The 21905-nt window shown below is 36.4% G+C and overlaps 2 protein-coding genes and 1 long non-coding RNA gene across 7 annotated transcripts in view; 1 reads left to right on the forward strand and 2 right to left on the reverse strand.

The window, feature by feature from the left end:
- LOC118161494 (macrophage mannose receptor 1-like) overlaps nt 1-14189 on the reverse strand; it is a 33423-nt gene extending 19234 nt beyond the window's left edge. Inside the window, exons 1-11 of one of the 4 annotated variants that reach the window (XM_035316924.1) lie at nt 13989-14189; nt 11566-11964; nt 10810-10983; nt 8934-9098; nt 8021-8134; nt 5551-5697; nt 4485-4667; nt 3758-3915; nt 3270-3380; nt 1567-1682; nt 982-1130 (exon numbers count right to left, since the gene is read on the reverse strand). In XM_035316924.1, the coding sequence (XP_035172815.1) occupies nt 982-1130; nt 1567-1682; nt 3270-3380; nt 3758-3915; nt 4485-4667; nt 5551-5697; nt 8021-8134; nt 8934-9098; nt 10810-10983; nt 11566-11964; nt 13989-14058 (1786 nt within the window). In that variant the 5' untranslated portion in view covers nt 14059-14189. The remainder of the gene's footprint in view (nt 1-981; nt 1131-1566; nt 1683-3269; nt 3381-3757; nt 3916-4484; nt 4668-5550; nt 5698-8020; nt 8135-8933; nt 9099-10809; nt 10984-11565; nt 11965-13988) is intronic. The other 3 variants (XM_035316923.1, XM_035316925.1, XM_035316926.1) reach the window with 3 other exon arrangements.
- Nucleotides 14190-15607: 1418 nt separating this feature from the next.
- LOC118161497 (macrophage mannose receptor 1-like) overlaps nt 15608-21905 on the reverse strand; it is a 36126-nt gene continuing 29828 nt past the window's right edge. For both annotated transcript variants that reach the window (XM_035316929.1, XM_035316930.1), the window contains exons 26-29: nt 20814-20930; nt 19325-19492; nt 17527-17556; nt 15608-16921 (exon numbers count right to left, since the gene is read on the reverse strand). In XM_035316929.1, the coding sequence (XP_035172820.1) occupies nt 16680-16921; nt 17527-17556; nt 19325-19492; nt 20814-20930 (557 nt within the window). In that variant the 3' untranslated portion in view covers nt 15608-16679. The remainder of the gene's footprint in view (nt 16922-17526; nt 17557-19324; nt 19493-20813; nt 20931-21905) is intronic.
- On the forward strand, nt 16764-21751 carry LOC118161498. Its single transcript, XR_004748057.1, has 3 exons — nt 16764-16872; nt 20017-20144; nt 21447-21751. It is a non-coding gene; the product is annotated as an uncharacterized LOC118161498 (long non-coding RNA).

Raw genomic sequence — 21905 nt, forward strand, 5'->3', positions numbered from 1 at the left:
GAAAGAAGGAAAGAAGGAAAGAAGGAAAGAAGGAAAGAAGGAAAGAAACCTATGCAACTAACCCTCTGGTGCTTGAAGTGCTTACGTAGAGGTGCTGGCAGAGCACCTCCAAGCCCTGACTGCCTCCAGGTGCTGTCATAGCAGACTAAACTGATGTCACCAAGAAACAGCCCAGGAGAGTCCAGAAGCAAACCCAGAGCTGGAAATGACACTAGCTGAGACATATTTGTGATTATCCTATTGTAATTTGTGACTCTTTATGTTGATTTAATTACCAAAATGTTTTCATTTGCTGCAGAATCTCACTCAGACGGTTGTCTGTGATAACAGGAGGGAAGCCCTGAGATAGTCTTCTTTGACCAAAACCTTAAGGCATGACTACTGACTACTTGCAGTTGCAGTTTCCCCAACCTTGCAGGCTGATTTCAGGGATGGCTAAGTGCAGCATCACAGGAAAAGGACTGGTCTTTGGGGAATAGTTACTGGCAAGACCAGACAAAGATCTCAGTCCTCAGTGCCTACTCTGTCTTTGCTGTATTGAGGAGTGAAAAGGCAGTGGGAAGGGCAAAGGTGTACACATACTTTGGGTAAGTCTCTTTTCCTTTACATTTTTCAAACGGTGAAATAAAGCAATGCCATTGTGATGACCATATGTCACCAAGGCTGGGTGCCAAGGGAAAGATTTACAGCTGGATGCTGTCATGTGGGGCAGGGGAGCCAGCAAAACTGCAAGACTTCACACCTTAATTTCCAAAAGCATATATATGTGACACACCCCAAGCATGATATCTCGGGGAAAGAGAGGAAAAGTTGTGGACAGATCAATGAGGATGCAAAGGTACAAAGATCTGCCTAACCATTATACCCTTTCTTACATGACATTTGAAAGCTTGTAACTGCTGCGTCCCTCTTCTCCAGCACAGGACTTTAAGATCCTGCTTTTAAACACAAACTACAAAGACTGCACATGAAAAAGAGTACCAGGCATTGCTGAGTTCCAGTTTGTGTAGAAAACACGTTCACCAGTCACCCATTTGAAGATCCCTTGCTCTTCTGTGTCTGTGAGACCAATCCAGAAGTACTTCTCAGAGCTCAGACCAACAAAGCTAGTCAGGTAGGCTTGCTCATATCTGAAATGAGATGAGAAGTTAGATGGGGATGAAACTTAGTTATCCTTTAGTTTGACATTTCTCAGCATCCTAAACTACACAAGACTAGAATGAATGGAGTCCCCTTTAGGTTTCCTTTTTTTTGTGGAAATGCCTCATTTAGGTGGATACCAGAGGAACTAGCTTCAACAGTAGTCAATGTGATATACTGAAAAACTGCTCCACACAGAGCAGAAGCAACTGTGATCTTTTCTTTGAGTACTGGAAAACACGAAGGAGTAATGAACGTTTGGTTAGCAAAGATGTACTGTATTTATTTAATATTTTTCTCCAGAAAAAGGTCATTCTTTTATGGTTCCACTTTTTTTTTTTTTTTTTTTTTCAAAACATTTGCAACTATTTTATAAAATGCCATAATTATTCCACCAGAAATACAATGTTTAGATTCTTTTCATACCTGTCTGCTATACTTGTTAAATAACCACCACTCCTTTCACAGGTTTTCTTTGCTTCTGAAAATGTTAAAGGTGTATGTCCAACTAGATAGCAGTAAAAGCCATGCCTTTTCCAGCCCTGTCAAGAAGAACATATGTAATATACTTGTAGGTAAAGAGCATATGTTTTAGTACTTGAATTTCAATGCACACTCTTAAATCCACATATTTTTAATATAAGTTAGTGCGATAACATATTCATTTGAAATCCAGGAGACATAATAATTAAGCTTTGTGAGCCTATGGAGAGAGACTTAATGCATATGATTCCCTCTCTTTCAACAACTAATAAATCATACATTTTAACTCAGAAAAGTCAGAGGCATGTAGAACAGGGAGCGTATTCAGATGTAGATGAATAAAACATTTCTTTGCTCAGAACTACAGAGAATAGTCAGTGTTATAGTGAGACACTGACTCAAATGTACTTACGTTTCTAGGCTAAAAGAACTGTAACTAGGCTAATTAGTTGATTTAATCCATCAGTTCACTTAAAAAGTCTAATTGAAGATACACCATAAAAACTACAAATGATCAAAGGTCTGGAGCACCTCTCCTATGAACACAGGATGAGGGAGTTGGGGTTGTTTGGCCTGGAGAAGAGAAGGCTCTGGGGAAACCTTATAGTAGCCTTCCAGTACCTAAAGGGGGCCTACAGGAAAGATGCGGAGGAAATTCTTGTCAAGGAGTGTAGTGATAGGACAAGGAGTAATGGCTTTAAACTAAAACAGGTGAGGTTTAGATTAGATAGAAGGAACAAATTCTTGACTATGAGGGTGGTGAGGTGTGGCACAAGTTGCCCTGAGAAACTGTGGATGCCCTATCCCTGGAGGTGTTCAAGGCCAGGCTGGATGTGGGTTTGAGCAATGTGGTGTGGTGGGAGGTGTCCCTGCCCATGGTAGGGGGGTTGGAACTGCATGATCTTTAAGGTCTCTTCCAATCTAAACCATTCTGTGATTCTGTACTGAGAAATATATTGAAAATTATAACTGAATTCCAGTTTCCCCTTCTTTACCAGCTGAAGGTATGCTTGCTGCACCCAAGAAAGCCAAGAAAGTTTTATATATATATATATATATGTGTGTGTGTGTGTGTGTGCTCAATATTTGATATCTGCCTAGTTCCAGTTAGTGCAATGAGCCCAGTTGTGTTCCCTGTATAGGGCTGTGGGAAATGTTACTAATTATTGAGCAGTAGTAAACAGGAAAGTAAATGGAAGAAATAGAGAAGAATAAATGCAGCAGGATACAATAACTTGTTCTGAAAATAAATTCATTTATAAAAACAAATTGATTTTTTTTTTATTTGACTTCATTAGCAATTAGATTTGTCATCATCTTACATCACGTCACTGTTCAAAAATGGTTCCCAGTTTCTACTACATCTTAGATAACTACAGATGGTTAGTAGAACAATATAACATATGCACAAAACCACAGTAATGTCTTTAGCCTTTTTCACAGACAATTCTGAAAATAATGGGGATGAGTCATATTAGCAACAACAAAATTTAAAATAACTTTACTGTAAGAGAATATATTGAAAATTATCACTCTAGATGCACAAACACAATTAATAGAGGAAAAATATAATCTCAGTATCAAGTGGACCTTGTGAAGACAATGGGTTTTTGTTAACCAGATTACTGATGATATTTTATTGTTACCTTCAGACAGCCAGGATCAGTCTTTAGGGTTCCAGAAACTCCCTGTAGTGGCTTTCTTTTGCAGATATAACCTAAATTTCTATCACAAGGACTGTCTGCCCAGTATCCATCCTAGGTGCAATTTGGGAAGAGGTGAAAATTAGCCAGGCAGGATCTGTTTCCTTTAGAAATTTTCTTGGTTATTTTTTTACAATATTTCTTCAGTGGGAAAATAAAGTTCTGTGTTCTTTGAATGAATTCCAAATACTCATGCTTAAATGTGAGGTTATGTTAAATGTCATAGGCAGTCTGTTAAGGTTTGCTTGGCATGTAATGTACACCCACAGTCAGATAAGAGCATTTATCTAGTTATCTCTAATTTAATTTTAAATTTAATTTAGAACAACCATCCTCTGAGTGAATGAAGACATCATTCTCTAGTTCCTTGCATTCATGCTAGAAACAAAAATCAAACAGTATAGTGCTGCAGAAAGGTGGGATGATTTTACCTCTCCTGCCATAACAACACAATCTTCTTGTCCATTGATTGCATGGGTTGGTTCTCCAGGCAACCATTTTGTGTATGTAACAGGAGTCCCATCACTCCACTCAAAATACAACTGTGTGCTGAGGTCATTCAGGCCAATCCACAGCTCATCTGTAGCTTCTAAAAACAGAAATCCACCTGTGTGAGACACCTGTTGTGACAGTCTGTAGGAGCAAGATTTCGAGATCAGCTGAAATTGTCATGTTTCAATACAAATTCATCTGGATTAAATGACAGGGAAGTTTATTTTAAGATCTCATTCACATTCTTCTTTCAAGAAGTTAAAAAGTGAGATACCAGCAGGAAATGAGATTCCTCAGCTTTATTGGGTAAAAGCTGCTCCCTGTATCTGTAGCTACAAGGTGTCTGAAGCAGATAATCAGCCCAAACGCTGTAGCCCAAATAGAGCTGTTTTTTCTTTAAAATGATATTATGCAGTCAAAAAGAAATGAAAATCAAACTGAAAACAATGAAAAATAAAAGAGAGAGTGCTAAAGATTGCTCTCATGTTTTGGGGGATTTTTCTGATTTTATTTTTTTTTTCTTTTTATTTATTTTTTGCTATATATCTGTATGTTTCCCTATAAATATTCATAAAAAACAAATAAGAAACTTTTTAAAAATGCTGTAAAATTTAGAATAATATAATTTCCCATTAGTCATGAACACCACTCTATAGAAATACTCACTGTAACCAAGCTGAGATAGTATGAAGCCATGTTCTTCAGGATTGTGAATACTGACCAGATTGCCATTGCTCTCATTGCAGGAAGTTAAGGCTTCTTTCCATACCCTGGGCTCTCTATGAACCACATAACAATGACCTGCATAGGGCAACCATCCTTCTGGGCATTTAACTGGCGGTGTATCCCCTCAAAATAAATACATATTTCAAGTTTTTAAATGATGCAAACACTACAATGACATTTGAAATCAAATAATAAGCTAATTAGAGGGAAATCTGAGTGATTATAAATAAGCAGTACTTCTATTAATTTGTCGGATGTGTAAAATATTTTAGTCTGTTTGCTGTTGCACATTGTACTTTTACAGAAAACATGTTGTATTTAAACAAAAGCATAAAATAATGGAGCCCATGGTAACGACTTCACTAGTGTGAAATGTTCACTTCTGAATGGGGAAATATTTTGAAATTGCGCATGCGATATTTTCACACAACATATCCCGTCCAATATTATTGTGCAAGTTTCGTACAGGCATTATTACTGCAGCACAAGTAATTCCATGGCTTTCCCTGATAGTTGTCATTAAATTAATCCCCAAAGAAGAAAAAACTAAAACAATGCAGTGGAAAAGTGGTCTGAAGGAAGTCGATCTATTTTGCCATCTTTGCAGGTCACATACAGTCTCACAGAGAAGGGATCGAGCCTATTGGTGCTGTCTTCCAGATTTCAGTGAGAAGCCTAGATCTTGTCATTAGAACACACCCCAGGGATGGTGAAGCATACCTAACTATTTTTTTCACACTAGGATGTGCAGTCCATGGTACTTTTGTGATAGTGCATGGGTTAGATCATTTTCTCTGGAATCATGAATACTAGCATGAATTAAAAATTGCTTATGTGGTTGCTAAGTTTCAGGAACATTAGTTTCAGGAACATTTCCAATATTTAAATGTATTTGGTTTAAGAAATAAAACATGCTTTGTTCTGTTCTACTCATCAAAGCAGAACAAGTGAAAATGATTTTTTTTTTTTTTAAGTAGATGTGGAATTTTCTATTTGTTTGACATACCTGATGGAAGACTGAAAGGATCCAGTGTGAAGTTTTCCTTTTTACAGATATAGCCAACTTTCTTCTCACATGGCTGGTTTTCCCATTTAGCATCTCTTCTGGGATTTAGTACTGCACAGAGTTTCTCAGGCTCAGGAGAAGGACTTCCTTCATAAAATGAAAAACAAATTATTTTTATGTAGCACAGGTTTTATGTCAGCAGCTGAAAGAACAATTTACTTCCAGCCTTTTCATGTGTCAATTACAGACTCATGACTTCATTGCTACAATTATTTTTCTACTGCAGATAAGGAAATGTAATTTAAAACACCCATCAAAACATTTTTTTCAATGCTTGTTGCATAATTCACTTCACATTTTCTGCCATATTTGATTGCAGAATTACAGTCTCAAAAATAAGATGGTCCTATAAGTTTTGTGAAAGTTGTCAGTTTGCACAAAAGAGAGACTAAACGTAGAGCCCACACTGATGGAAAAGGTGCAGCAAGTCCTCTCCTTGTCCCACTGACCATTTAATCAGCCTGTACAGAGGTGTCAGCCATAGATCCATTAAAAGCCATTAAATGTATAGCTCGCAACCTGCTGCAGCACACCTAATGTTCTTGCCCAGTCAGTAGATGCTGGAGAGAAGACCCCTTCCAAACACTGAAGGGGTACCTGATACAGCCATGGTAGTGATGCTGCACTCAGACTGTAGGAAATCGGAACTCACAGTTTCATAACTCATGAAACATTTTGTGTACATTTTACAGTCTGGACCCTGTTACACTAATAGAACTAATTAGTAATGAGCTTAAAGCCCTCAGTTACATTAATGGAATCAAAGGACATGGTGTGAGCTAATATTTTGGGGCAGGAAGACAGTAAGGCAGCATCTTTTCTTAATTTGTATTCAGGCAAGGAATTTTTCAGATGTGAAGAGAGAAAAACATTCTTCAGAATAAGAGCCATCAGCTGCTAGTGATAAAAAGTTTCAAAAAATGAAATTCTAGGTCTGTATTATAGAACTAAACCAAGTTCACTGAGTGAATATTATTTAAAAAAAATATGAGGGAAAAAAAAAATAACTGATCCGTGGGATCTGTTGTCTAGCAGTTGAACAGAGAGTGATGGGAATTGATCGAAGTCCAGCAGGGTGTGATTCCTCTTTCTGGGAGTGTGTTAAATTATTTCAAGTTCCCACAACTGTGTTTAGTGGAGCACAAAAATAATAATATGGAATTCCTAAAATATAATATAAGGCAAATCAGTTGGATGAGACATGCCAAATCACAAAATGGGAAAGCAAATCTCCCTGTTTCCACATTGCCCTTGCAGGGTAGTCTTTCCTTTCTGTTAGCTTCCAATCCATCAGCTTTCAGCATTGTGCTGGAATGAAAAAGGTCCACTCAGGCCCTTCAGAAAGGTCCTTTCTGCATGCCCCCTCAGTGAGAGCCGCAGATTTGTTCCTTGCTGCAACCAAGGCCTTCTCACATGCCCTTCTGCTGTGTGCATGTCTCTGCCCTGCCTGCCTCTGCATCCTGCCCTCCAGGAGTTTCTCTTGTACCACCATGTTAGGGGAATGAGCAGTGTTTTCCTCTTCTCACAGAGGTTCATTGTTCAATGAGTCACAGTCTCTCCCCTCACAAAAGATACAATTTACAATAGTTATGCATTAAACTGGAAATATATAGATTAACTCATCACAATAGTCATCGTGTGTGGATACAGGAACTCCAAGGTGTGGGCTGCTTGACATGAGGATCAGCTGCTCCTCTTCTCTGCAAGCCTGAAGGGATTTGACTAGTGGTACAGAAGGTAGAAAACCCTCTGTCAGGCTCAGTGTCATTGGGCTTTCCCCCCATTCTTTGTGCCAGACGAAAACAGGTGGTGCAAGGGGCCTTTGAGACATAAGGAGGGCCAAAAGATGGACTTAGTCAGTAAGCGAACATTCAGCATTTGCTGCACACTGCTACCATGACAACCATCAGGAGATCTTCAAAGACAAACTGCCAGTGCTGTGAACTCCATTTACAGGCATTCTCAAATTTTAAAGAGGAGACCAGAAAGGAAGAAAAGTGTAGGAGGCGAAGGAGAAGGCTGATATTCAGACAGCTGAGTCCTTGCAAGCAGCAAGGTCTGATAACCCTTATGGGAGCTGGAGACAGGTTTTAGCTTACTTGAAGGTAAGCATGGGATGCTACAGCTCAGCGCTCTTTGCTTTAGCTACATCCAGTAGAGCAACAGTTTACTTAACCCTTCTGTTTGAAACTCCTTTTGATATACGGTGGGGAAAAAAAATAAAAAATAATAATAATAAAAAAAATCATTGTTCTCAGTTTTTTTATCTCATGTCTCATATGTCTCATAAACCTTTCAATCTTATTTCCTTGTATTCATGGGGAATACTACAGGTCTGTAGTTAATATGCATTCAACTTTCTGTCAGGAAGGATTCATTCAAAAAACTGTTAACAAAATAAGATTACAACCTGTTGCCCAGTTTAAGTATCTGAAAGGAAAGCCACCGCTCCACTGCCAGCCGCTGTTGAGATTCAGACTGTTAAGCCCAATCCAGAGGGGGGATCTCTTGCTGTCAATCAGATCTAGGTAACCAAAAGAGTGGGAATTCTCATCACATTTGTTATGAAATGCTCCGCAATCTCAAGTTTCAGAGGAGGATAATAAATATCTGTTAGTGATTTCCAAGTTCAGCACAGAATTTATGTTTACTAGTAATAAATTCAGAGACTTTATTCTGCAGTTGAAAGGTAGAGAATAGCAAAAGACTAGTTTGAGTATTACTTTTATCTGGATTTAATTTTATTTTATGGTTGTATGTAAGCAATAAGACCTAAAAAAGTGAAACACCGAATTGCAATTGTTAATATTTACAAGTTTAATAAAGATTGGTGAAATTAATTCAGGGCCTTCATTCTACAGAGTCCATGCATAAAGCTACAGATTCTTTATGCAGATTTTCACTGGTGTTTTGTACAAAAATTTTATGTTATATTAAAAAATCTATTTTATTAGGTCTACAAAAAGAATACTGATTTCTTAATATAAAAGTCATATATCTTCTATAATTATTTTCTTATAAGCTCCTTTTCTTGGACTGATATGTTCATATTTTCTGAATTTGATCTAAATCTTGCTTAATTAACTGCAAATTCTTAACTTATTTACAAAGAATAATAATAATAAAAATAATCTCAAATGACAACTCCACAGATCTTATAAGTTCCACTTTTTAAAAGTGTAATTTACAGTAATGTCAATACCTTCCTAGCAGCGGAAATGCTAATAATAACTTAATTATTCATTGTAATGCGATTAAAGCACCAAAACTTTTTTAATCAGACAAAAACTCTTTGACACTCTTTTTATTGCTTGTTTGCTCACCTCTTAGATACACTTGCTCATGTATCTCTGTGACACTTAGCATCTCTGCGTTCTGTTGTTGGCAGCTCTTCCTTGCTTGGTGCCATGTGAGAGCTGACTGGAAGTTTATCTGGTAGTAGGTTCCTGTCAGAGGATCTATACTCCAAAATTTGTCATTGTCACTGCCTGTGTGAGAGAAAATAGATTTAATATTGCAGTTTTTTAGAAATGTCTTATAAAAAATGTTATGAGAAAATTTAAATACAACAAACAATACAAGCTTACTTGTGAAATTAGATCATTCTTGGGTAAATAAGCCTAAACCCATAAAAACCATAATTTTCAGTTAGTGTGCTCTTTATTAAGTAAAAGAGGGTTTGCTATTGACATTTACAGAAATGATCTTTCATCCTTCATTTACATTTTTTTTTGCCAAATCTGATACTCTTCAGGTAACACCCCACCCCCCCCCCCCAAAAAAAAAAAAATCAATAAAGCAAAACTGTACCTTGGCCATTATCTACTCTGAAAATCTTTTCAGATTCTTTTCAGATTCAGATCTTTTCAGATTTTCAGAGTAGATAATCTTTTCAGATTTTCAGAAGCTCATAAGCTATATCTGAATTAATTCTTGGCTGAAATACAACTGAAATGCAAAGATTTTCAATGATGGAAACTTTACCTCTTAAGTTATGTCATCATTAGGTTTTGTTTGTTTGTTTGTTTGTTTTTGTATGTCCTATTTCTAGTCTTCATGGGTCACTAGAACTTAAAAATTATCTTCTGGGAGATTTTTGTTAGCAAAACTGTTCCCTGGGTATGTGCTAATACACTGTGATTACAACTTCCCTTAGCTTTTTCTTTTGTTAAGGAAAATAAGTTGGATTTCTTGAACCATTCTTCAAAAAAAAAAAAATAATAATAATAATAAATCCTATTTTTCTATTTTGTTTATTTCTTGCTAATCCATTTCAATATTTAACATTCATTTTAAATTGTAGACTCAGGTATTGATGACAATGTCCAACAATTATATAATGCCAAATACTTCCTTGTTTCCCTGTTTATACAGGGAGGGTGTTTTGCCTCTTTTAAGCTACTGTGTGTAATATTGCACCAGGTAGTCATTTTCAGTAATGTCAGTGAAAAAGATGGTGGTGGTTGTTAGCTGAGTATGAGCTGAATCTTGTTTCTTCTATCTATCAAAATGACAAATTTGAGTCTGTGGTATAGCACTGAAAAATTAGGTTTGAGGTAGTATTTTCATTATTTTCAGTAATACTGTCCTTCAGAGTCTGCTCTCAGCTGCACATACATTTATTTGTTGGCTTTCAGTGCAGTATGAAGCAAAGCAAAGGAGAAGCCATCATGTGGGAAACATTACAGGGGAAAGGCTGATGATGCAGCTCTCCCAGTAAGACCTGTGAACCAATCTTCTTCCTTTTTGTTTTCAGAAAAAAAAAAAAAAAAAAAAAAAAACAAACTACCTTTTCATGGACTGTAGACCAATATTGTCATGCAGAACAGAGATTTGCATGGATAGAGACAATTGTCCTACTGTTACCACAAATAGCAATGAGGTAGGGAAAATTATAGATTGTGAGTAGCATCTCAATTTTGAGATTTGGCTAAATGTGGTCATATTTAAAACATATTGGTCTTTTCTCAGGTATTAATCACTGATGGACATACCCAGACAACTTCAGTTTGACTGTAGACTCACAGGAGATGTGTTTTGTTTCTTCTGTAAGGAAGATTATGTCATGGCAATACATCTTTTAGTAAAATAAAACCACCACAAGAGTTTTCCTTCACATGTTTGTAACAGCATTTCAGTATTGATGTATTTACCTAACAGTGCTGTGTGATAGCACCTTTTTCAGCATTTGAGACTTACTGACAGTTGGACAGAATCCGTACAAGTGGTCCACTTCAAAGTCAGGTGTTGTTGCACACCAGAGCAAGCCATCTGACCGGCCAGCAGCCGTGCACCCGGTGTACCATTTACCATGGAGCTTGAAAGGGAAGGCACACGGAGCTCCATTGGCATTTCCTAGCAGAGTAAACAGATCTGAGGGGACAAAAGAGAAATTATAATATAGGTAAAGGAATCTCTACATGTCTGTAGTCTCCAAAAATTATGTGGAAGAAGTGTCCCACATGTTACAGCACTGTAACAGGAGACCTACTGTCACCAGCAGGTTCTTCCTCAAAAGTTCTTGGTAGATCTTGCAATTTACCGTTCACTGATGATATCTTCAGCTGTAACTGCTGGAAATAGAGCAGCTACTACAGGGAGGAACCTTTTTTGTCATTTATTTAAAAGTGATTTTCTAAAAAATATCTTCTGTAACAGAATGGTAGCATGTATAGAATAATTTCCTTACATTTATTATTGGCAAAAACCTTAAGGATTTTTGTCTTTCATCCAAGAATGTTAATACAATTTCACTAGTACTAGTAAACTACATTAGCCAAGCACCTCTGCATCTCTGGATGGGGGAATGGAAGCCTGAGTGTGTAAACTGATCTTCCAACATTGCTTCAGGGGGAACAGCTGCTAAGACTAAGGGGAGCAGAAATAAAAGGGCCCTGTCTGTGATGGCAAACAAGTGAGTACATGACACTGTCAGGATTAATCTTTAAACATTACCTTCATGGCCTTGAGAACACAAGTCATCCCTGGTTCCATAGATCTTCCATTTATTTGTTGTACCTGACACCTTGTTCAGTACAATATTGTCTTTTATCCTTTTGGCAGCACTGAGAAACAAATCTTCCCCTTGGATTGCCAAGCTTGTATTTCTGCACTCCCATTTTTGGAATTCACTTTTCTTGTTGCAGGGATACAAAGAAATTTTAGCCTGGTCTTGCTTGTAAGGCACTCCCAGACATTGTGCAAATGCCACGCTCATCACTTGCTGGTCAGACACCCATCTGAATTTTTGTAATTCACTGTTTTTGTTGCAAGCAGCTGTTGTGACTTCATGAGACCTCTGAGCAATTAAGCACTGCTTGCTATCTTCATTGTATATTAAAAATATTTCATTGTCTGTAAAACAAAATAATCAGAATTAATGTATTTATGGTGAACAAATTATGATGGACCTTGTAAGGAAAGAGGTGTATTTTGTTGACAATTCTATGCTAATCTCCTGACTAGTCTCCTGTCAGGAGACAAGATCTGAGTCACTTTTGCAAAGATCATACAGCATTTTCAAGCCTTTTCTTTCCTTCTGGTAATGAAAAATAAGTGCCTCTCATATAAATATAGTTCAGAGCAATAAGAACACATAAACTATATTATGATGTAGCTTCAAAAATATCATCAGTATAACGGAATTTTCATGAGCATACTGGATTTTATTTTTCCAAATCCATGATGAAATATACATTTCTTTAATGATTTCTAAAAGAGACCTCACTGAATATTCAGAGGTCTGCCATCACTTCCTGCACAGTGAATTTAGCTCATCTTACATACATTTCCACCAGACTATATTTGTGGTTAATAAAGCTAATAAGTGAAGTTTATTTGACCTTTGCCTTCTGTAATTGACATTTTCTGTGTTTTTGTTTGTTTGTTTGTTTTTCACATGACCTTTGCTTATTTGGTTTTTGTTTGTTTGTTTGGGGTTTGTTTGTTTTTTAAGGATGAAAAATGGTGACTTATTACCTTGCTCTGTTCCAGTATGCTCACATTAATTCATTTATCATCAGAAATCAATACAAATAAACACAACCAAGCCATTCAGAAATTCTCACAAGAACCAACACTGAGCGGTATGTAAAAATACCATGCATGTGTCTGTGCATTCCTGTAGCATCCTTCTATTTGTCCAAGAGTAACCGCACAACAGAATATGCAATACCCTTCCAAACACTAAAGTAAATTCCTAAGCTAGGGATAGGATGTTAGGGCACTGTTAGTGTTGAACTGTGAGCAGAATAGAAAGTGCCAGAGAAATTTGGATTAATGAATTTATGACAATTCTTGTTATATCTGTGTTTAATATTCAGTCTCTCCCCAGAAGGCCCTGTGTAATTTTAACGGCTTTGTAATTTATGAAAGTTTCACTTCTTGAAATCTGGATTCGGAATTACAACACAATTTCTTCTTCCCTTTAGACAGAAAGTTTTAAATTATATTAAATCTTTTAATTATTACAGCTTACTACTGAAGTGCAAAGTGTAATATACAAAATTTCAGCCATTGCCCTCATAATTGCCTCATATTGGGTCTAATGATACGAATTCTCGCTGATAATTGTGATGCTTGTGATTGGGCCATCACATGGGGTTGGGTTAAATGTGGCAGAGTGCAGGGTAGACACCCTTTTTTCACTGGCTGGTGCTGGCACAGCTCACATGACACAGTATCTGCTTTCAGAAGCTGTAATTCATATCCCAATCCTCCACAAATTTAATGAATTGAAGGATGGATAGGGAAAATATCCTTGAACCTTATCACCATTTTAACATCAAAAGGGAGAGCCAGCTGAAGTCTGTTCACAGTAGCTTCAGAGCGTTCACTGCATCTCTCTGCAGTAAAGAGTAAAGTAAAAAGTAAAAAGTAAAGTAAATTAAGTAAAGGTTGCAGTGGTTATTCCTGGGCATTCCTGGGCCATTCTTGACTTGGACCTTTACAATATTTTTTCAGTTGCCCCAATGTTACAGCACAGACTCCATTGCTTCTTACACGTTGTCATCCTAAGGACAGGATATACACATAAAGAAATCTTTAATTCCTTAAACTTTCTATTTTTCAAAACTCTTTCTGTTTACTTCACAGAGTAGACATAACCAGTAGTTAAGATGCATCCAAAAGAAATCATCAGCTGAATGTATGACTGTCTTGACTTCTGACTCTCAGCTTTGTCCTATCCAGACTTTTCCTTTCTCTTTAAAAGTGAACCAATATCTCTATCTGCATCTATTGTAACTCCAGTTAGAATGAATACAAAATAAAGGATAATCAAGCTGCATGAAAATCTTAAAGAGCTTAAGAAATGAGCAAGAGAACAAAAGCTCCCACTTTCACATGTATTTTTGTGGAGGATAAAGAATGAAACTCACCGAGTGTCTGAAAAGCAGTATGAACGAAAGAGAGGAAAATTAAGACTGTAGAAAAAGTCAAGGGTTTCATTCCTTTCTTCTTATTCACAAAAAAGATGAAAAGAAATTCATTGTTGAAGTAATAATCCGAAAAGAATTGTTGGTGCTGGGTCCTTCTAAAACTCTTCCTTGGAGAGTTTTAATTGAAAGAGAAAACTCTGGGCTGTAAATAAGGAAATATCCTGTCACGTGTGGTATTTTGAATTCTACAAACGATTACAAAATTCAATAACTTTGCATCTGAAAATTAAGTTCCTTCCATTCAGGTGCAAGTGACAAAGTTTGAACAGTTTGACATCATTCTGCTATTTATTATTATTATTGTTGTTGTTATTATTATTTAATTAATTGATTTTTCTTCTCTGGGATTTTAAAATCCTGGCCCTCAAAGGTAAATTAGCAGAAAGAGCCCTTTACTTCAAATATCATGCCTGTGAAACTGAGGGAAAAAATATATATATAATAATTCTTGACCAGGTATACTGGTATATGTAGCAGGTCACTGCAATAAAGGATGTATTTAATTTGGTTCACCAAGCTGTGTTAACTATCACAGTGTGAAAAGTTAACTGGAATAAGATGATTTAATTTTGATTGGAAAGTTGACAAAGAGAACACTATGTATATATGTTCTTTTTGTCTTCTCCAGGTTATCAATGGGTGAAACCATTGTGTCATAATTTCATGTGAATTTGACTCAGGTGAATCAATGCAAATCTTTACAAATCTTTCTGTTAATTGGTGATTTTGACAACAAAACAAATTGAGAACTACCTTTCAGAATTATTTAATACATAAAATATGAATTAATTTTAACACTTAAAATTCTTTCTTTGCACCATATGTGAGACAAGCAAAGAGCAATATTCTCAAAAAAAAAAAAAAATAAAAAAAAATAAAAAAAAAAGCTGTAGCCCTTTCTTAAGCAGAAATCAATTCTAGCTATGTGGCAAAATATATATATATATATATATGTTTTGAAGGAAAAAGAGGAAAGATATTCAGCAAAAATTACCTTTAGAATTTTGTATCTGTTTTCATAGCTTTATTATGAAAACAAATCTCCCAGTATATTCTGAAAGAGTGATGTATCGCTTGATGTGAGAAGAAAGCCATTTACAGAATATAGGGTCTTACAGAGCTGTGTTAATGATATCAGCCATCAAAATATCAAAATTGTAAATCGTGTTATTAGCTGTTATATTTAAGTTTGTTTGTTTGTTTGTTTGTTTTCTTCATCTGTTTACTCTTTTCATTTACCTTGGCTTTATCACTAATCACCAAAGACTGCTGGATTCAGTTCAATGTCAGTATTTACAAAAACATAAACATCAGGACATTTTATAACTTACATGAAGGAAAATAATAATAATAATAATAAGTGTAAGATCAAGGGGACTGACAGTAAAAATAGTTCAAGAACAGAATGCCCTTCATTTCCTGTCCTCTGAAATATTTTCTTCTTCAATATCCAGCAACCAACAATCCAATGTCATGTGAATCTCTCCTTCCCAACAACCTCACCTGTACAGTTCCTATGCACTTTTTAAGGGTGTGTTTTTACCAGAGATCCTTGAGATCTTTTTATATTTTTTTTTCTTATTTTTTTTTCCCCCAGTCTTGTATAGGCAACATAAAATTTTCAGAAAACAAACAGCACAGTAAACCTGATACACTACCAAGATGCTGTTTTTTTGCCCCACTGCCTTACTGGCCTGAACCGTCTGAGGTTAAGCATGAATACAGTGTCCTGTCATCAGTTGAATTCTCAGAGAGCTGGAGGTTAAGAGAAGGCATCGAAAAATGAGATGTCAAGTGAAATAAAACAGGAAAGGATTCTTCCAGCTTTATTTGGCATTCATTTTATTTTATAGTTTATTTATATTTATTTTTATTCATATGCCTTCTCATGTTTCTGTGTTTCCTTATAATCTTATAATGTAAATGACTCATTTGGTCACCAATCCATATAACATAGTTTAGCATTCGCATGCTAATTCAACAGCACTGAAGTATTATTATGTAAGATATAGATCCTTTATTGATATAATGTAATATTTAATTGATGCAAAATATCCATTGTCAAAGAATAAATTGAAGCTCTGAAACTCCGTGAATGAAGGACAAATATTTCACTTATAGTTACAATATTATGACAAGAAAGCCATTATGGCAAGGTACAATATTATGGCAATTTTATTTGTGTAGAGTGTAATAAAGATGCGATAATGTAAATCTCTGGTTATTCCAAACACCATTTCATCTGAGTACCAGTATGCACTCTCAAAAGGCAGGCTTCAGGGCTGAGTGGTGTCGAACACTCACTGTATATCTGTACTTGGTTCTGTTTGTGATGGTGCCACAGATCTTTAAAAAAACAACACTATCGATCCATATCTTTTAACTCCAGATTCACACTGCAACTTTTATTTGTCACTCTTGTTTAATTAGCGATTTTACACAGTACTCTGAGTTTTAGTCCTGAGAGAATGTCTTAAAAAGCATAGAGCAATAGTTTTTAATCCATACCAAGGAATAATTGCTACTTTAGTTCATAATGTAAGCTGGTGTATGTAACATTTACTATGACTTCTTTTGTTCTGACTAAATTATTTTTTAAGCTTGACCTTATAGTTTAGCTATGTAATCACATTAGATGATGCTGTGTTCATCTTTTTCTTTGTTGCTGGCAAGATCATTATCATCATCCCCTCCAGGTGGGTCACTGCTGTGCTTTAGCAGTGTGCTATATTGCCTCACTGCTCGTTGAGTCTCACTTTGGTTTTTGATCTTGAATAAGAAATAAGCCATGAAGCCCATTGCTACTAAAATGATGAGGACCAGAGTAAGTATCCAAACAGTGCTCTGACCATGTTCTTTGTCTTTTTTGGCATCTGTAAATAAATACAAAGTTATTAGATGTGTGTCTATTATAGCCATAAATATGTAGACTACAGGACTAATTTTCCCCTTAGTTACTGTGATGTCTATCAGGAACCCGTGTTTATGAAGGAAGTGGAATATAATCCCCTGGCCTTCTTCAACTGCTTTCTTGGGGCAAGTATAGGAAGTTGACAAAGAAGATGTGGTCATTAAGGTGTAAATATGCTCACATGCTTTTATTAGGATAAGAGCTGTATTAAACATCTATCACGGTGTCTCTGTGTCAGCACCCTCACAGACATTAGTGTGCATAAGAAGGAGCAAAAAGAGGGTGATCAGTTTACTGAAGCATTTAGTTTTCTTGGAATGCTGTGCATGTCTTGTACGTATTGCTAAGTCATTACGGTAATTAATTCAATTCAATGGAACTAAGTAAATTAAACACATAAATAAATACATAAAAGACAAATTATATATTTCATAAATTTTATATTTCATGAAATCATAATCTTATGAAATTATAAAATTCCTAACTTCATAAATTCAATACATTAAAAATACAAGTGTTTGTTTTCATATCACTTTGAAGTTATTGGGAAGGAAAAATAAAGCCTACCTTTCACATTTGCAGTTACTTGAAAAATATCTGTCAAAGAGAAAGACAGATGTTTCATCAAAATTGCATTCCCATCCTAACTGTCCCATGTTCAGCAAAAGAACTGGTAACCTGCACACCAAGGTTACCTTAACATGCTTTCTAGAAACACATTTGATAAATTAATGATGAAAATGTGTGATTGATCTCAACCTGCTATTCAGTGTAATGAAACTACAGTGTTCTGCATTTCAAAGTCTTCTTCTCGAGTCTTTATTAGTAACCAAATAATCTCCAAGCACAGATAGGTCCTGACCGCATCAGGCTCTCTCCCTTCTCCTCTGGCTGATAAATCTTGTCATTATTGGGTCTGCATGTCAGCAGATGGGAAACGACTTGCTTGAATGCTACGGCTATAGGACAATTTTCCCGTACAGCACAAGGTTCCTTTGAGACCCAGCAGATTTTAATTCACCGTAATCCATTCTCATCTTTAATTATGATTATCAACTCAAAGTTTCTAATGCAGTTTTTCCCAGCTGTGCAAAGAGGGCGCCATCTGCAAGATATTTCCCCGCACACTGGACAGCTGCTGGGTGCAAGCCAGCCAGTGGCAAGCAAAAGGAGCTGTGCAGCCACAGCAGAAGCACAGCACCACATTACGCTCTGGCCTGTTCATGGGCAAGGAGGAAATACAACTGTTATTTTGTCCCTTGGGAGGATGCAGGGCTCACTGTGTTGTTAAGGTGCTTGTTCAGAAAGAATGTTCTGCTGGAGAGCCTAGTGTTAAGGGAATATTAAGGGAATATTATCAAGGGAATATTATCGGCACTTTGCCGTGGCACTTAAGGGCAGCTCCAAATCAAACCCCCAAAACAAATTATGTATAGATGCTGAGTTTGTGCTTTCTGATATAACCGGTAACAAGTAATTAACTTCATGTTGTGTCTTTTTCTCTAACTACCCAAAGAAATGTAGAAGTTGCCCTAAAAGAGGATTTTTCCATTTCAGAAAATACTCTGCCACTACCAAAGCATGTACAGCTGTTTGCCACACCAGCTGCAGCTTTGCTCTGCTAGAAGAAAGGGCAGAAACTCAGAAATGTGCTGAAGCTTGGGGGTTGCGAAATAGGGCAGGAAATTGTACTTTTTTTAAAAAAAATTCTTTTTCAAAATTAACAGTTGAACTCAAAAATACCACATGGCTGCTTGGCTCACTATATTATGATATTTCTACTTCCTGACCAAAGCAGATGGTGCTCAGTTACACAGAAACACAACATTAAAAAATAAATGCTAACCAAAGCACTTCAACTATTTTCAAAGGTCACTATACGTGCTCTGGATTCTGCTTCCGTTCTGTTATTATTTAAATGAAATTGCTTCATCCATCTCTTGCTGGAACAGCATGTAACAGTGCAGCAAGAGGAAGAAAAGCAAATAACTGAGGCAACTCTTGTTCCATTGAACAGGAATTAATGTTAACAGGAAAATGGGTGTGCATGTTGGAAGGGAGCAAAACCACAAAGGAGCTTAAACATTTTCCAGAAAACATTGATAATCTTTAGTTACTAATTGAATATTCATTACAGAATGTGAGAAAATCTGAAGTTATAAAGTAATAAAACATTAACAGTACATACAGCTCTATGTATTTGTAATATTTTTGGCTGAACATTGAAATAAGTGATAAGGAAAAGTCTGTAAATAGAGCATTTAATTAGACATAAATTGTGGGTCTTTTGTAGTAAAGATATTATGTTATTACTACTGAAATAAGGGCATAACCATCAAGAGCAAATATTAAACAAGTCACTTACTCTTTGGTTTCTTACAAATAAACCCTTTTTCAGAAGAACAAGGAATGCCACTCCAGTACCCAGAAGAGGCAGACAGTTGCACACAGTAATCAAGCTGTTCCTCTGAGGGCTCTCCTTCACCCCAGTTGACAAAGTCAAAGGCACTGTTGTCTTGCCAAAGCAGCTGCCCTGGTGGTGCAAATGTTAGTAGCAATACTAATAGTTTCACATCAAAGATCTTCACTAATACTATTTTTCCTCTTCAAAAATCCCCTCTGTGGTTATTTTCTAATGTATTTTATTTCTCTTGATTCTCATCTTAAAAACAATATAATTGCATTTCAGCTTTATGATTTGTGGATTTGCTAATCATAACAGTTATTATATCTCCATTTTCTTTGTCTGGTGGACTAAATTTTCAAACAGAAAAATGAATAAAGCTAGACTTTTTTTTTTTTTTTTTTTTTTTACCTTCTAAATTCTTTTTTCAGCAGCACTCACTGAAAATTAAGGAACTTTTATTGTAAAGCTTGAAATACACTTATTTAAAGCATTTATTTTTAGCATAACCTCTAAAATACCTCTAAAATAAAAATATTGAATTATCAATGAGTTAATCAGAATCTAAAAAAAAAAAAAAAAAAAGGAAGGAAAAGAAAAAACAAATCCTATCTGAATGATTGTGGGCTGAAACTAATGGTTTTTTTTTGCAGTTACATGTTTTTTACTGTATGATTTGTCTGGTAGCCAGCAGCCTATTTTTCTCCATTCAGAGAAGTGTGATGGAGGTCCATCCAGACACCCACAGCCCTTTCAATGGGTTCTGCCTGGCCAGAAGAAGGTGGGGGTGCCGTGGCACATTCCCAACTGGAGCACAGAGCAAACAGGGTGGGCATTGCCTTCTCACAGACCAGGAGTGGGAGACCCATCCCCAGGGAGGGCTGAGGACAGAGGGAATGATCAGTGGTACGCATCAGGGACAGGCATCCTCTGTGAAGTCTTGGTTACATGGCCATGTAATTAGCAGCCATGCAAAATTGTCACAGATTACAGCACTTCCCAACCAGTGGAATTTAGAAATGAGGCCCAATCATTGTTTCAATTACACATTGCATACTACTTTCCCAAAGAACAATGTCTTTTGTGTTTTGCCTCTTGAGATATCCCAACACCTCTCTACACCTTTGCTACTAGATCAGATATACAATAAAAATATTGGAATCGAGGCAGTGCCCATGCTGGCAGGAAGGCGCATCACCTTTGGTGGACCCAGGCAATAGCAAAGATCCATAACTGAAGCCAAGCTGACTTCTTTTCTACAGCCTTTCACACCTACTGGATAAACCCACACACCTCCAAGAGTTTTTAAATTAATATGCTATAAATCTCTTTTTGTTTGGTTTTAACTACCTTTTACCTTATATTAGTTCCTCAAAAGCAGCAATACATCATATTTCTGTTAATTTCATGAAACCTATTTATGATTATATGTTGAAATTAAAATATTTACCATTTGCATTTCTGTATATTCCTATCCAAAATCCACTTGTCTTGCTTGTGTATAAGTCTGCTTGTTCTGCTAGAAAGTTTGATTCAGCCAAGTCTTCTACAGAAGCCAAGATGCCACCTATCACACATAAGAAAACAAACAGAAGATGGTTGGAGGTATGCCCTGCTATAGAAGTCAGTCAAAGTTTCAGCCTTTGACATAAGACAAGATTAATTATAAAAACTACTCCCCGCTGGTAGGAAGAGGGAAGTGTTTAAGCAGAGACCAGAAAGAAGCATACGGAACAGCACAGACTGTAATAAAAAAACATAAAAACACAATAAGGATGGCAATTTTGAAACATCAAGAGAAATATATATATATATATATATATATATTTCAAGTGCTTGGATAATATTTTTCATAGGTATTATGGATGGTTTTTTATTTCTTCTTCATGGCCTTGACAGGTTATTATGTAGCAGGTGAAACTGCACAGCAAGCAAATTAGTAATTCAAACTAGGATTAATTTTTCTGAAAGTGTTTGCAAATTAAAAGTGGTGGAGGAAGAAGGCTAACAGGATCTAATGAGATGTGAAACAAAAGGACACATTTCCTTTGGACAGCATAATGTTTTATTTTCTTTTTCACAGCCTTCTGAAGGCAAGGGTGAAGTACCTGGGTACCAGACAATTCAGCAGTGTGGGTGGAGGACAGACAAGGAGCAGCTCATGGTCTTAGCCAGGTCCAAACACTCCAAGAGGAGAGAGGAAAGCATTTGCTCTCCCCTGGCTCTGCAGGCTGCCAGGGAGCCCATCACTGGTAAAGCGAGGATTCTCAGGCAGTACTTGCAATCCTCTCCAGATCACACAGCCCAAGTTAAAAATAAATGATTGCTATTATAACATTTACTTCTGCCCTTGCATAGGAAGAGATACAGAAAAGAGAGAAGGCCAGAGAAGTTTACCACTTTAAAATCTCTCTAAAAGTAGAAATTCTGTGAATAAATATATAAGTTTGTGAACAAATATGACAGTGTTAGAACTAAGTACAGCTGGTAAAGAAAAAAGAAAAAAGAAAAGAAAAGAAAAGAAAAGAAAAGAAAAGAAAAG

Source organism: Oxyura jamaicensis, chromosome 2 (assembly GCF_011077185.1).
Source record: "Oxyura jamaicensis isolate SHBP4307 breed ruddy duck chromosome 2, BPBGC_Ojam_1.0, whole genome shotgun sequence".
NCBI classification, from domain to species: Eukaryota; Metazoa; Chordata; class Aves; order Anseriformes; family Anatidae; genus Oxyura; species Oxyura jamaicensis.